Source organism: Aquarana catesbeiana, linkage group LG02 (assembly GCF_042186555.1).
Source record: "Aquarana catesbeiana isolate 2022-GZ linkage group LG02, ASM4218655v1, whole genome shotgun sequence".
Classification (NCBI taxonomy): domain Eukaryota; kingdom Metazoa; phylum Chordata; class Amphibia; order Anura; family Ranidae; genus Aquarana; species Aquarana catesbeiana.
In genome coordinates this window covers 113,764,421-113,779,952 of record NC_133325.1, presented here as the reverse complement: position 1 = coordinate 113,779,952, position 15,532 = coordinate 113,764,421, and the positions used below count along the sequence as shown (strand labels likewise).

The following is a 15,532-nucleotide window of genomic DNA, read 5'->3' as shown; positions in this document are numbered from 1 at the left end:
CAGACCGAAGGAAGAAGACATTTTTAATAAAGGAATTGTCAAAAACCGGCTATTGTCTTTTGTCACATTTCACTGCTTTTTTTGGTGAATGGGTAGGGGTACAATGTACCCGATACCCATCCACAAGGGGGGCGGGATCTGGGGGCCCCCTTGTTAAAGGGGGCTTCCAGATTCTGATGAGCCCCCCGCCCGCAGACCCCCACAATCACCGGGTAAGGGTTGTGGAGAAGAGGATCTTGTCCCCATCAACAAGGGGACAAGGTTGCTTTGGTATTGTTCAGGGGGGGGCGTTGCTCGCTCCCCCTCCTTTCCTGGCCTGCCATGGCTGCTTGCTCGGATATGGGTCTGGCATGGATTTTGGGGGGTACCCCCACACCATTTTTTAAAAAATTTTTAGCGTGGAGTTCCCCTTAATATCCATACCAGACTTGAAGGGCCTGGTATGGACTGGGGGGAACCCACACCATTTTTTTTTTATTTTTAATCTATTTTGCCGGGATCCAACGAGAAATTTTGAATGACATTTTTTCCTTTAGAAATGGCATTTTGCTGCGGTACAGTAATAAACACGGGAAACATGCGTTACTTTACAGGCAGACTAAGGGGACCCCCAGGCACGATATTTAAAGAAATTTTTCATTTTTATTGTTTCGATTTAAGCATTACTAAAATCACTGCTCCTGAAAAAACGAGCGTTTAAAATTTTTTTTTCCATTGATATATGTCCCCTGGGGCAGGACCCGGGTCCCCATACACTTTTTATGGCAAAGAACTTGCATACAAGCCTTCAGTGAGAACTTTGAATTTTGCAGGTTCAAGCCCCATTGACTTCCACTATTCCCGCATATGCCGATCTGACAGGCATGTTCGCCGGCAATAGCGCGACTTTCCATTTGCATGTATGCCCAGTTTCTGAGAGTTGAAGTACTAATTGGCCTTAATTGGGCGCTATTTTCTGGGACTGCAGGATCACATATTGGCGGTATAGTAAATGACCCCCCCACAGTTCAGTTCAGTAAAGGCTATCAGAGATAGGAATAAAATGAGTCACATTTTAATAAACAATAAGGTTATTTTCTAATATTAAAAAACAAATCTTTGGAGGTTGCGCCATGGAGAAAACATAGTATAGGTCTTCCAGTGAATAACGTGAAGAGTGATTGGCCAATATCAAAAAAGGAGTAAAAATGAAACCTACACAAAGTACCAGTGTAATCAATCACACACACACGTATAAATTCATTAAGCAGAACCAAATTCGCCCATCCATTTCTCATATTTCTCTAGATCTGCAGCAGAAACTGATTTTGAGATTTTCTTTAATGCCAAATCAAAGTCTGTCATTGTCACAGGCATCTGTAGTTCATCCTTCGACAGTGCACGGATCTGTTCTGGAGTTAAGCCCTGGATTCTCCTGCGCATGGCCATCATGGAGGCATCTCTGGAAAACAAGTCAACATAAAGAATGTAATATGCTACAAAAACTGCAACACAGAGATATAGTAGTGTTCATAACATATCGTAGAGTCGGTTGCAAAATCAGCTGAAGCTGGATAGTTTCAAAATACCTACAGCAGCTGGTAGCCTGGAATGCCCCTGAATCTATTTCTATCATGGATATCAGCCAACCTAATATGTAATGTGCAGATGCAGATCGAACAAAACAGCTTGTCAGGCTTCAATATGCTACAGAAAAATAGTGGCCAATCGCACTTAGGATGGCGACGTACTGTGACCAAAACTGAACCAAGTAGTATGGATGGCTTAAGTTCTTCTCTCCACCCGCAGGAGAGGTCCCTCAGATGCGTTTCGCCCCCCAGTGGGCCTAATTGTTAAGTGTGTGTATTCTTTGTAGTGTATTGTCAAAGATGCCATCTAAGATACTGTATCTGCCAGACAAATCGGCATCAAGGTGTTGGAGTTGGAAAGAGATAGAGTTCCGAATGGCGATCATTATTCCCTGCACTTTTTTTTTCAAATCTTTTATTTAATCAAAAGACGTGATTCATAGAATCAACGCAGTAAAGACAAAAGAATATACATTACAACATAGTACACAATCATACAACATCATATAAGAAACCAAAGCCAAAATAACATATACTACTAGTGTTCAGACTGTACCATATGTTCTTGGCCCATATACATTCAAGACATAGCTATGTATCTTCTCAAAGGTGGAAAAAGGCTGTCAGTGAGAGGCAAATTAAAATGATTCCATGGAACCTGCCTAGACCATTTTTTCTTTTTTTTTCTTTTTTTTGTTCCCTGATGTAAAGAAATTCTACAGTAGAGCCGTAAGGATACAGAGAAAAATAGAAGGATGAAAAGATCAATAAGGCAGAAAAATAAGTTAGAAGGGGTAAGAAGAGGTGGGAGGAGAGAAAAAGAGTAAAAGAAGGGTGGGGGGGATAAAAGGATATGGACTCACAGAATGCACAAATGTTATGCAGGTTATTTTTGTCTCTGGAGTTCATATGTCTCCCTTAAGTGAATTCAATCGGCTGTATCGCATACAAGAAGTTCTTGTCCCTCAGGGAAGACGAACATAATCCATAACGTCCAAGTTTTGGAATAGCGGTCATGTTGGTGCCATGCCTAAAGGATCTTCCATTTTGTTTTTTTCTTCCAGTTAAGAGGGATACACATTTTGGCAGAGTCAAGAAGATGGTGAATAACTGATTTTTTGTAGATCTTTTCTGGAATAGTGGAGGCGTGGAGAAGAAAGAAAGAAAGCTGGGTCATCTGGGATTGGACGTTCTGTGAATTTTTGTATGGTTTGACGGACCCCCTTCCAGAATAGGTTGAGCTTGGGACATGACCAAAAGATGTGGAGGAGTGTTCCTCGCTCTTCCTGGCATCGCCAGCAGTGATCTGAGGTCGAAGGACAGAAAGAATGTAATGGTGATGGTGTACGATACCACTGCTTCAGAAATTTAAAATTAGTCTCTTGTATTCTAGTGCAGATGGAAGATTTGAATGTGAACCGAATGATGTGTTCTCGTTGGTTTGGACTGAATTTATGGTCTTGTTCCCACTTAGTTAGACAGGGTGGCTGGTGGGTTTCTGGGGTGTAATCAATAATTTATAAGTGGTAGAGAGCACATGCGGCAGGACACTGCCGTCCGAACAGTATTCTTCAAAAGTAGCGAGTTGTTGACCAAAATTACCTGAGGGCGGTATGGACTTTAGGAAATGACTAAGTTGAGAGCCCTCCAAAGGTCTAGCTGGAACGTACCTGAGGAGTTCGTAAGGGTAGGCAGCGATGGGCAGTTCCCTGAGATTAGAAAGTAAGATGCTTGAAAATGGCCGGAGTCCGATAGATTTTGGAAGGCGACATCCTGATATCCAAAGTTAAACAATGAGTTCCCTAATATGGGGAATAGTGGCGAGTTTTTAGAGGAGAGAGGGGCTTGGAGGAAAAGATGTGAGCAAATTTGTGTAGTGGGGCCAATAAGGGGGTGGCGTTTCATATTTCTGGGCAGTGACTAATAACACCAAGGAGCCCTGCGAAGAGGCGCTTCACTTTGGGCTTGTTCCAACTGGGGCGTCTTGGTGTCAACACCAGTCAAAGAATCTACCCAAATGTGTTGCATGGTAGTATTTTCGTATGTCTGGCACTGCCGATCCCCTATGTTGTTTGGGTAATGAATGTAGTCTTCTATGTAGTAGTGGACATTTGTGGGTCCAAATGAAGTCCGTAAACAATGATTGTGTCTGTTTGAAGTAGCTAGAAGGGATAGAAATTGGCAGAGCCTGAAATAGGTATGTAAATTTGGGAAGGATACTCATTTTGAGTATATTGCAGTGGCCAAACCAAAAATGCAGTCCAGTGTGCCATGTATTTAGGAAAATTCAAACTTTGAGAGTTTAGGGGGATGAGCGTACCTAGATATTTCAAGGCGGATTTCATCCATTTTAGTTTAAAGCTTGCTTGAAGATGTGATAGAAGAGGCTGTGGTATACCCACCCCCATGGCTTTGGACTTGGCAAAATTTATTTTCAGGTTTGATAGTGCACCATAAATTTCAAATTTGTGTAGGAGATTCAGTTCAGTAGCGAGATTGCAGGATTCATAAAAGAGAAAACAGCATGTCGTCTACATATGCCGACACTATCTGTTGAGAGTTTCCTACGTTAATACCTGTGATCACTGGGTGCAGTCGTATTTTACATAAGAATGGCTCTAATGAGAGGGCAAAGAGAAGGGGTGATAAGGGGCACCCCTGCCTCATCCCATTGGTTATCGTAAAGGGTTCGGATAAAACACCATTTGCTCTGATCTGAGAAGTAGGGTTTGGGTAGATTGCAGAAATACAGTTAAGCATAGTGTGGCCAAATCCCCAATATCTTAAGACTGAGAACATGAATGGCCAATTAACCCGGTCAAAAGCCTTTTCGGCATCCGTTCCTAGTAAGATACACCGAGTGTGGTTGGTGTTGGCTACACGGAGCAGATTGAGGACTTTAACTGTATTGTCTCTAGCTTCCCTAGATGGTACAAAGTCTAGCTGGTCTAAGTGAACTAGATGTGGTAGATGTTGCTGTAATCTGGTCGCTAAAATTTTTGTAAATAATTTGAGGTTGATATTTAGTAGGGATATTGGCCTATAGCTCCCGCAAGAGGTAGGATCTTTGCTTTCTTTTGGGATTACTGAGATGTGGGCCTGTAGGGTTTCCCTCGGGAGAGACGTTCCTGATCCCAATGCGTTGACCGTAAAATGACCTAGAGAGGGGAGTAGTGTCTTGTAGTACTTTATGGTGAAGCCATCTGGTCCTGATGCTTTCCCCGGTTTAGTGGCCCCTATGGCCCTTTTGAAGTTCATCTATTGTAATGGGTCTTCCAGCACCTCACCTACAGTAGCAGTATAGTATTCCCTGCCCTTTTTTGTGTGTGCATGTAAAGTGTGCGGGTATGACCGATGAATACATGGGGGAGCTTTACCGTGCATAAAGTATGTCTCTTGCACGCACAAAATGTTAGTTCTCTGGGATAAGGCTTCTTGCCACAGTCTGGATTGTTTAAAAGGGGAGTTGAGGCCTTTTGTGTTAATGGTAGTGATACGTATTGACATGTTTGCATGCTGTTGGTGAAGAAACGCAGATGCAGAGAATAATCACTACAACAGTCTTAAGGCACTTCTAGGTAGGGAGGGGGAGATGATACCTGTACTTGTGCTCTTTACAATAATAAAAACAAAACAGTAGTATATGAAATAAAGAAGAGCAAAGATACACAGAACAACTTGTATTGAATATAGCGGTAACAATTATGCTTTTACAAAGCTGTATGTGTAGCACACTTCGTGCTGGGGGTGTGTGTGAATTAATCACAACTGTAAGTCCAGTATGAACTTCTAAGAAAGAAAAAGAATATTCACAAATTTCCCAATACTTGGGGCTCTTGTGTAACAGGATTAATATGAACCAGCCTATTTACTAAGTTAGTGGATAAGGTGGCAAACAGAGCTAACCGGGGTTTATTTTATTATTGTTCCAGTAGAGTTGTTGACATAGTTAGGATTTTTGATTTGCATAGCTCCGTGGCGGATTGGACGGAAGAGGTAGGGAGAGGCCCCAGTTTTGCAGCTTCTTGTATCCATCTTTTGGGGTGTTTATGAGGATTTGTTGGCTTTGGTAGTAGACTAGGAGCTTTGTGGGGAAGCCCCAGCGGTGGATGATATTGTGGTCTCTCAGAGTTGCTGTGATGGTCGCAAATTCTTTTCTGTGCTGAGAGGTTGCAACCGACAGGTCTTGGTATAGAAGTACTCCAGCGTATGGATGAGGGAGGTTGTGAGCTGTTTTAGCCGCAAGGAGAAGCCACTCCTTGATGTGGTAAAAATGGATCCTTGTCAGGACGTCTCTATGGACTGTGTCTGGAAGGTGGGCAGGTTTTGGCATCCTCTGTGCCCTATTCATGAGGAGATCTCTGGGGGTCAGGTCCGGAATTCACTTCAGAAAAAGTTGTTGCAGATATGGGATCAGGTCATTTGGCTTAACTGCTTCACGGACCCACCTTATCTTATTTCGTCACGAGAGGTCTTCAAGGTCCACCAATTTTATTTGGAGTTTACGGATCTGCTCAGCATGTTCTTCATGTGCATCAACCATCTCATCATGTGCTTTGACCACTTCAGTTATCTGGTTTAATAGATGTTCAGTGCGGTCATCAATATCATCAATTCTGTTAGTAAGGTGGGATATTGAGGAGCGCAGCTCATTTTGCAAGCCTATTTAGAGGGAGAGGAGCATGGCCTTCAGAGTATTCTTAGAGACAGGGACATCAGAGGCAGAGAAAGCTGCTAGAGATGCTGTGTGTTCTGCTCGCAGCTCTGCTTACGTGCCTGAGGTGTCAGCCGAGTGCTGCTTTTTTGCAGAAGGGAGCTTGTGAGGGGAATGTGCAGAGGAATCTGCAGCTCTCTTACCCTGATCCACTGGTGAGGCTGAGGAGGGATGGCAAGGGGATTCCTACATGTCTGAGAGATTTTCCAGCGCCTCTTCTGACTGTGGGGGAGGCGAAGGAGGAGATTCTCCTCGATGCCATCTTGTGCTCGTCTGCCAGCCGACAGCATGTAGAAGTCCGTGAGGCGGCTCGATCCTGGTGCTTTGATTTTTTTTGTGGGACATAGCCCGATTGTGTGTTTGAGCGGTGATGTCCCTTGTGAGGCAGTTGCGGATGGCTGGGATGCTGTGAGCCGATTTGGAGAGCGAGTGTCAGTGGAGCTTCACAGCCATCTTCGGCAGTGGCCAGGGCATGCCCCTTTTTAATTATTTTTTTTCAGAACAGACTTTGCATATCTTTTCTGCTGAAAGCAACCCCCCATAGCAATTTTTAAAATTGTGCACACTGCCTGTGGAGAATGCACAATGCAGTGTACACCCTGGATAATTTCTGGTATCTGTAGGATTCTGGGAAAGCATCAGAAGTGGCCACTGAAGGAAAGGACATCAGCAACGTGGGACTTGGAAAAGTGCTGTAGAGGATGGCAGCTCCAGCAAATGGAGTGGTGAGGGAGAGCTCTCATCTGTCATTGCTGGAGTTGAAAACAGGCAGGTGAGTGCAGTTCAGCGTTAAGCATTTTAGATCCGCTAAATACTTTTCATCAAAACAAAAAAACAAAAAAGCGTCAATTTCTTTACACAGCAGATACTGCCTCATCAAAAAAGACTGTCTCAACATGGAGAGCAAGGGTCCTTCTCTTTCAGCATACTTGCAGGGGATAAGTTCTACTCAAGCTGTGGTTTTCTAAAGAAAACAAACCGAAAGACTTTGCACATCTTTTGTTTTGATGCACCTGGAATGGGCCTAGTTACAAATAAATAAAAAGATAAAGCATTGGAAGGAGGTGACCATTGTGAGAAGACTGTCCTGTGCAGGAGTACATTCTTGTGGTTTGGGATCCTCAAGTTCTCCAGGAGGAGTGGCAACACCCTCACCTAACGAGGCGAAAGCCTGGATCTAAGTTAAGGTCTTCTTTTTTTTTTTTTTTTATTTTGCTAATCATTGGTGTTCTTATTGTTTGCACCTAGCGAATTTGAATAGGGTTGGACCTCCACTGTTTTTTTATATCCTGTGTCTACACTGTGGGTCCATGTAGACTTTTATAAATGTCCATTGCAATGTGCAACAATGAACAGCGAAGGATGTATAAATAAAAAAAAAAAAAGGGAGTAGGCCGCTTACGTTGTCCATCAAACCACTGGCACAACTTATCTGATAGAATCCTAATAACATGGGTATTGCCGTAGCTGGCTTCCACCACAAACTTTTTGGGATATCACACATTTAATCACAAACCTGATGAAATCCTTACCTAACCTATTTGCTACTGATTTTCGTAACATTTAAGGGTTACACATACATTTCTCTAAATCAAGGGTAGGCATCCTTTCAGAGGTTGAGATCTACCTGGACAACATGGAGGAAATCAAAGATACTTGGGTAAGGGGGGGGGGGCCCTTTAAAGAATAAACTATCAAGCCCCCGAAAAACACAGCATAGTGTCCTGTGACCCCACACCCACCCAAAGTAGTGTCCTCTGCTCCCGTTCACATCATCCCCACCACAATAGTGTCCTCTGCCCCTATATACAGTAGTGTCTTCTTCCTTTTCTGAAGTAAAAGTGTGACTGTCTCAGACCATGGTCTTCAAAAAACAGATGGCCAAAATAATGGACAGAATGACTCTATATGAAAAAACCTGGGAACCTCAGGCACTATATTCCTCCCAAGGAATTTTGACTTTTGTCTTATCACACTCTATCGCTACCTCCCCTCCTCCCAGCTATCCCTACCTCCTATCTTCGTCATTCTTGCTTTTTTCTATCTATCCATTTAGTTATATAATCTTGATACCTACAAATCATACACCCCTGGTAAAAACTGAAGCATAGCCACTTTACAATGTTTTTCCATACCACACATCTTTGTATGTTCTATGCCATACACATTTTGTGTAACTGTATTGCTGTACTAAAAAATTGTAACACCACTGTCTTATTACCTGTACTTTTTCATCAAACATGTAGAGATATTGAACAGGAAAAAGGCTGGACCATTTAGCCCTTTGGGGGTAGGGTGGGAAGATAAAAAGGATAAGTGTACTATGTTTGAAAGTACACTTATGCTTTAATGTCTGTGTAAAAATGTATCTTTACAGAGAAACAGCCTTGCTAAAAATAATTAAATAAAACTGCAAAAATACTGGCGAGATATTACAATTTGTAATTACACTTCTAAGGAACTAAAAACAGATGATTAATTATACAGGCAGTTGTGACAGCTAATGGACTACTAAATTATTAACAAAAGATTACGGTTTCATCCAGTGAGGTTTCACCTTTAGCGTTAAATAGACAAATGAATTGGGCATTACAATGAAGGAAAATTACACATTAACATTGTGCATATTCAAGCACCTTGTGTCTAGCTCTTGGCCATCCATTATTTTTTAGAGTGGTCAAACAGAATGGAATGTTTTTTAGCATATGATTTATAATGTGGTCATAAAGGCATACTATGACACCAAGACAAACGCACATTAAAGAGCATCATAAAATATTTTTATTACCCGTTAATCCTGTCAGTAGATACAGTGGGGATGGAAAGTATTCAGACCCCCTTAACATTTTCACTCTTTGTTATATTGCAGCCATTTGCTAAAATCATTTAAGTTCATTTTTTTCCTCATTAATGTACACACAGCACCCCATATTGACAGAAAAACACAGAATTGTTGACATTTTTGCAGATTTATTAAAAAAGAAAAACTGAAATACCACATGGTCCGAAGTATTCAGACCCTTTGCTCAGTATTTAGTAGAAGCACCCTTTTGATCTAATACAGCCATGAGTCTTTTTGGGAAAGATGTAACAAGTTTTTCACACCTGGATTTGGGGATCCTCTGCCATTCCTCCTTGCAGATCCTCTCCAGTTCTGTCAGGTAGGATGGTAAACGTTGGTGGACAGCCATTTTTAGGTCCTGAGCACTCTGGAGATGGTTTTTATCCAGCATATCCCTGTACTTGGCCACATTCATCTTTCCCTCGTCCTGTCCCTGCAGCCGAAAAACACCCCCACAGCATGATGCTGCCACAACCATGCTTCACTGTTGGGACTATATTGGACAGGTGATGAACAGTGCCTGGTTTTCTCCACACATACCGCTTAGAATTAAGGCCAAAAAGTTCTATTTTGGTCTCATCAGACCAGAGAATCTTATTTCTCACCATCTTGGAGTCCTTCAGGTGTTTTTTAGCAAACTCCACGCGGGCTTTCATGTGTCTTACACTGAGGAGAGGCTTCCGTCGGGCCACTCTGCCATAAAGCCCCGACTGATGAAGGGCTGCAGTGATGGTTGACTTTCTACAACTTCCTCCCATCTCCCGACTTCATCTCTGGAGCTCAACCACAGTGATCTTTGGGTTCTTCTTTACCTCTCTCACCAAGGCTCTTCTCCCCCGATAGCTCAGTTTGGCCGGACGGCCAGCTCTAGGAAGGGTTCTGGTCGTCCCAAACGTCTTTTATTTAAGGATTATGGAGGCCACTGTGCTCTTAGGAACCTTAAGTGCAGCAGAATTTTTTTTGTAACCTTGGCCAGATCTGTGCTTTGCCACAATTCTGTCTCTGAGCTCTTCAGGCAGTTCCTTTGACCTCATGATTCTCATTTGCTCTGACATGCACGGTGAGCTGTAAGGTCTTATATAGACAAGTGTGTGGCTTTCCTAATCAAGTCCAATCAGTAGTCCACTGTACTACCCTGCACATCTGCCCCACCACTGCACCCCCCGCCCATCCGCCCCACCACTGTACCCCCCCCTGCTTATCTGCTCCACCACTGTAACCCCCCTACTCATCTGCTCCACCACTGTAACCCCCCCTGCTCATCTGCCCCACCACTGTACACCCCTGCTCATCTGCCCCACCACTGTACCCCCCTGCTCATCTGCCCCACCACTGTAACCCCCCTGCTCATCTGCTCCACCACTGTAACCTCCCAGCTCATCTGCCCCACCACTGTACCCCCCTGCTCATCTGCCCCATCACTGTACCCCCCCCGATCATCTGCTCTCCCCCTGTAACCCCCCTGCTCATCTGCCCACCCCTGTAACCCCCTGCTCATCTGCCCACCCCTGTAACCCCCTGCTCATCTGCCCCACCAACGTACCCCTTTCTCATCTGCCCCACCACTGTACTACCCTGCACATCTGCTTCACCGCCTTATCCCCATGCTCTTCTGTTTCACTACTGAATCACCATCTCATCTGTCCTAACGCTGAACCCATCTGCACATCTGTTTCACCTCTGTACCCCCCTGCTCTCCTGCCAAACCACTGTTCCCCCTGCTCTCCTGCGCCACCACTGTACATCTGCCCCACCACTGTGCCTCCTTGCTCACCTGCCCCACCACTGTAACCCCCCTGCTCATCTGCCCCACCACTGTACCACCCTGCACATTTGCCCCACCACTGTACCCCCCTGCTCATCTGCCCCACCACTGTACCCCCCTGCTTATCTGCTCCACCACCGTAACCCCCCTACTCATCTGCTCCACCACTGTAACCCCCCTGCTCATCTACCCCACCACTGTACACCCCTGCTCATCTGCCCCACCACTGTACCCCCCTGCTCATCTGCCCCACGACTGTACATCTGCCCCACCACTGTACCCCCCTGCTCATCTACCCCACCACTGTAACCCCTCTGCTTATCTGCCCCACCACTGTAACCCCCTTGCTCATCTGCCCCACCACTGTAACCCCCCTGCTCATCTGTTCTACCACTGTACCCCCCTGCTCATCTGCTACACCACTGTAACCCCCCTGCTCATCTGCTTCATCACTGTAACCCCCCTGCTCATCTGCTCCACCACTGTAACCCCCCTGCTCATCTGCCCCACCACTGTAGCCCCCTGCTCATCTGCCCCACCACTGTACCCCCCGATCATCTGCTCTCCCACTGTAACCCCCCTGCTCATCTGCCCACGCCTGTAACCCTCTGCTCCTCTGCCTCACCAACCTACCCCTTTCTCATCTGTCCCACCACTGTACTACCCTGCACATCTGCCCTACCACTGTACTACACTGCACATCTGCCCCACCACTCTAACCCCTGTTCATCTGCCCCACCACTGTACACCCCTGCTCATCTGCCCCACCACTGTACACCCCTGCTCATCTGCCCCACCACTGTACATCTGCTCTGACATGCACGGTGAGCTGTAAGGTCTTATATAGACAAGTGTGTGGCTTTCCTAATCAAGTCCAATCAGTATAATCAAACACAGCTGGACTCAAATGAAGGTGTAGAACCATCTCAAGGATGATCAGAAGAAATAGACAGCACCTGAGTTAAATATATGAGTGTCACAGCAAAGGGTCTGAATACTTAGGACCATGTGATATTTCAGTTTTTCTTTTTTAATAAATCTGCAAAAATGTCAACAATTCTGTGTTTTTCTGTCAATATGGGGTGCTGTGTGTACATTAATGAGGAAAAAAATTAACTTAAATGATTTTAGCAAATGGCTGCAATATAAAAAGAGTGAAAAATTTAAGGGGGTCTGAATACTTTTCGTCCCCACTGTACTTATTTTTTCACGTCCTTTAACAGAGTAACAACCCTCTATTTTGAACAGCAGTGTTATCACCCTATAGACTGGGTAGTCTTAGCTATATATGTTATTTTAAATGGACTTTAAAGACTACCTCTATCCTTGCAACTCCTCCACCCCCACACATTCCATCCCCTTCAACTTCCATGCAGCTCCCACATTTTGCCCCTTTCATAACTTTTCAGTCTCCACAATTTGTCCTACAACAACTCTTTACAGCCTAAACTCTTTTCCTTAACAACTCCTACCACCTACCATTGGTTACTCAACTATAGAGTTAACGCTCTTCCGTCTCAACACATTTCTAGCTCCCACAGTTTGTACCCCTAACAGTTCTCTTCTGATAAGTCCTATGTCCTTCTGTGGTTGATCTATTTTTTGATGTTATGGTCAACTGGCAGGTTGTAATGACAAGCGTAATAGTTTGCAAATCAGTTACCTCCTGCTCCATCTGCATTGTCATGTTAAAAGTGAAGGCCATGGCCATGTCTAGTGAAGATTTGAGCCAGATAACTGAGCTTGCTCGAGGAGTGCTGATTGTTTGCCCCTAGTCATGTCCGCAACCTTGTGGGCAGCTCAGGAAGGTGTTGAGGTCATTACTCGTGCTGAAAGGGGCTGAGGAGTAGTAGCTATGGGTTGGGTCTGTCAGTCATCTTGGACAAGCCCCACCCTTAACAGTTCTACAGAGTCTACTCACTAACCAAACAACATCTCTTAAACATTCTTTACCTCACATGTAGTAATTCAAAGTTTTAACATTTCACACCGTCTCTGCTTTCTGTAACTAAGAATTAAAAAAAAATCATACCTGCAAACATTAGTTATATCAGCACCAGAATACCCCTCAATTCTCTCAGCAATGACATCCAAGTCTATTCCAGAATCCAACTCAACTTCTCGTAAGTTTATCTTAAGCAGTTCAGCTCTTCCAGCAGCTGTAAGGAAAGGAGAATGTGTTTCTTTGTGATTTGGTTAGAATGTGGTAGAGAAATTTTAATTTTTCCTACAATAAAACCAGAACTTTACAATATTCCATTTGTTTATTCTAATCTAAAAAGACTAGGCACAATTTCTCCAAAATATTAGCCACTCAAAAGGAATTAACTTTATCTACAATATTCAATGATAAAACAAAAGCATTAACTTCAATTAAAGACCTATACGCACAGTGGACAACTGTCATATAACACCTGTGATACAGCAGTAGTGAATGACACTTATGCCCCGTACACACGGTTGGACATTGATTGGACATTCCGACAACAAAATCCATGGATTTTTTTCCGACAGATGTCTCAAACTTGTCTTGCATACACACGGTCGCACAAAGTTGTCGGAAAATTTGATCGCTCTGAACGCGGTGACGTAAAACACGTACGTCGGGACTATAAACGGGGCAGTAGCCAATAGCTTTTGTCTCTTAATATATTCTGAGCATGCGTGGCACTTAGTGCGTCGGATTTGTGTACACACGATCGGAATTTCCGCCAACGGATTTTGTTGTCGGAAAATTTTATAGCAAGCTCTCAAACTTTGTGTGTCGGAAATTCCTATGGAAAATGTGTGATGGAGCCTACACACGGTCGGAATTTCAACAAACAAACAACAAAGTCCTATCACACATTTTCCATCGGAAAATCCTATCGTATGTACAGGGCATTAGGCTCTCTATTGGACAGAACATATACTCTAGGGCAGGGGTAGGCAACCTTTTGAGCACAGTGTGTCGAAAAATGTTTTCAAAGAAATTAAGCGTGACGATTTTATAACAAAAAAATGTCAACTTCACACTCTCAATCACGAAAAGGATTTTTTTTATAAAGTAAATGCTGTAAACTACTTTAGTAGTGAGAAATTAACATCCTGCAACTCCACACCTCAGATCACTGCCCCACCACTGTGACCCCCCCTGCTCATCTGCCCCACTACTGTACATCTGCCCCACCACTGTACCTCCTTGCTCACCTGCCCCACCACTGTACATCTGCCCCACCACTGTAACCCCCCTGCTCGTCTGCCCCACCACTGTACCACCCTGCACATCTGCCCCACCACTGTAACCCCCTGCTAATCTGCCCCACCACTGTACCCCCTTGCTCACCTGCCCCACCACTGTACATCTGCCCCACCACTGTAACCCGCCTGCTCATCTGCCCCACCACTGTACTACCCTGCACATCTGCCCCACCACTGCACCCCCCGCTCATCCGCCCCACCACTGTACCCCCCCTGCTTATCTGCTACACCACTGTAACCCCCCTATTCATCTGCTCCACCACTGTAACCCCCCTGCTCATCTGCCCCACCACTGTACACCCCTGCTCATCTGCCCCACCACTGTACCCCCCTGCTCATCTGCCCCACCACTGTACATCTGCCCCACCACTGTACCCCCCTGCTCATTTACCCCACCACTGTAACCCCTCTGCTCATCTGCCCCACCACTGTAACCCCCCTGCTCATCTGTTCTACCACTGTAACCCCCCTGCTCATCTGTTCTACCACTGTAACCCCCCCCTGCTCATCTGCTTCACCACTGTAACCACTTTTTATGATTTGATAAAGTCATAAAAAGTAGGTTCTGGAGAAAAGATCACCTGCACAGAGGCTATAGTATATAGGCAATACTGGTGATTAATCAGTTGCCCTCCATTTTGATTTTTGTTTCTTTTTTGGCAACAGTTGGCAAGTGGAATATATGAAAATAGTTAGTCACTAGAAAGATGGACATGAATGCTTAAGGGTAATCAGAAATAGGGAAATTATTTAGTTATTGGAAAAAACCCTCACCTTACTCAAGAACATTTTTATCTGCTTTAATCTCTACATCAAGATAGGCTTCTGGCTAAAACCTATCTTTTGTCCCTCACCTAAACTGGTATCCCTAGAGCAGGGGTAGGCAACCCCTGGCACACCTGTACCTCCTGCACATCTGTCCCACCTCTGTTCCCCCTGCTCTTCTGCCCCACCACTGTAACCCCCTGCTCATGTTTTCCACCAAAATACCTCCTTTCTCCTCTGCACATCTGCCCCACCTCTGTACCCCCTGCTCCTCTGCCCCACAGCTTTAACCCCCTGCTCATCTGTTACACCAATGTACGACCTTTCTCCTCTGCCCCAACACTGAACCCCCCCTGCTCATCTTTCCCACCACTGTAACCCCCTTCTCATCTGGCCCAACACTGACCTCCCCCTGCTCATCTGTCCCACCACTGTAACCCCCTTCTCATCTGGCCCAACACTGAACTCCCCCTGCTCATCTGTCCCACCACTGTAAGCCCCTGCTTATCTGCCCCATCACTGCACCCCACTGCTTTTCTGTCCCAACGCTGAACCCCCTTCTCATCCCTCCCATCACTGTACCTCCTGCACATCTGTCCCACCATTGTAACCCCCCTGCTCATCTGCCCCATCAATGT

The 15,532-nt window shown here is 44.9% G+C and overlaps 1 protein-coding gene across 1 annotated transcript in view; it reads right to left on the bottom strand.

The window, feature by feature from the left end:
- Positions 1–1,038: 1,038 nt before the first annotated feature.
- The window catches only part of KATNAL1 (katanin catalytic subunit A1 like 1), a 178,509-nt gene continuing 164,015 nt past the window's right edge, over positions 1,039–15,532 (bottom strand). The window contains exons 10-11 of the mRNA XM_073613365.1: positions 12,922–13,048; positions 1,039–1,441 (exon numbers count right to left, since the gene is read on the bottom strand). Coding sequence (XP_073469466.1) covers positions 1,243–1,441; positions 12,922–13,048 — 326 coding nt within the window. The 3' untranslated portion in view covers positions 1,039–1,242. The remainder of the gene's footprint in view (positions 1,442–12,921; positions 13,049–15,532) is intronic.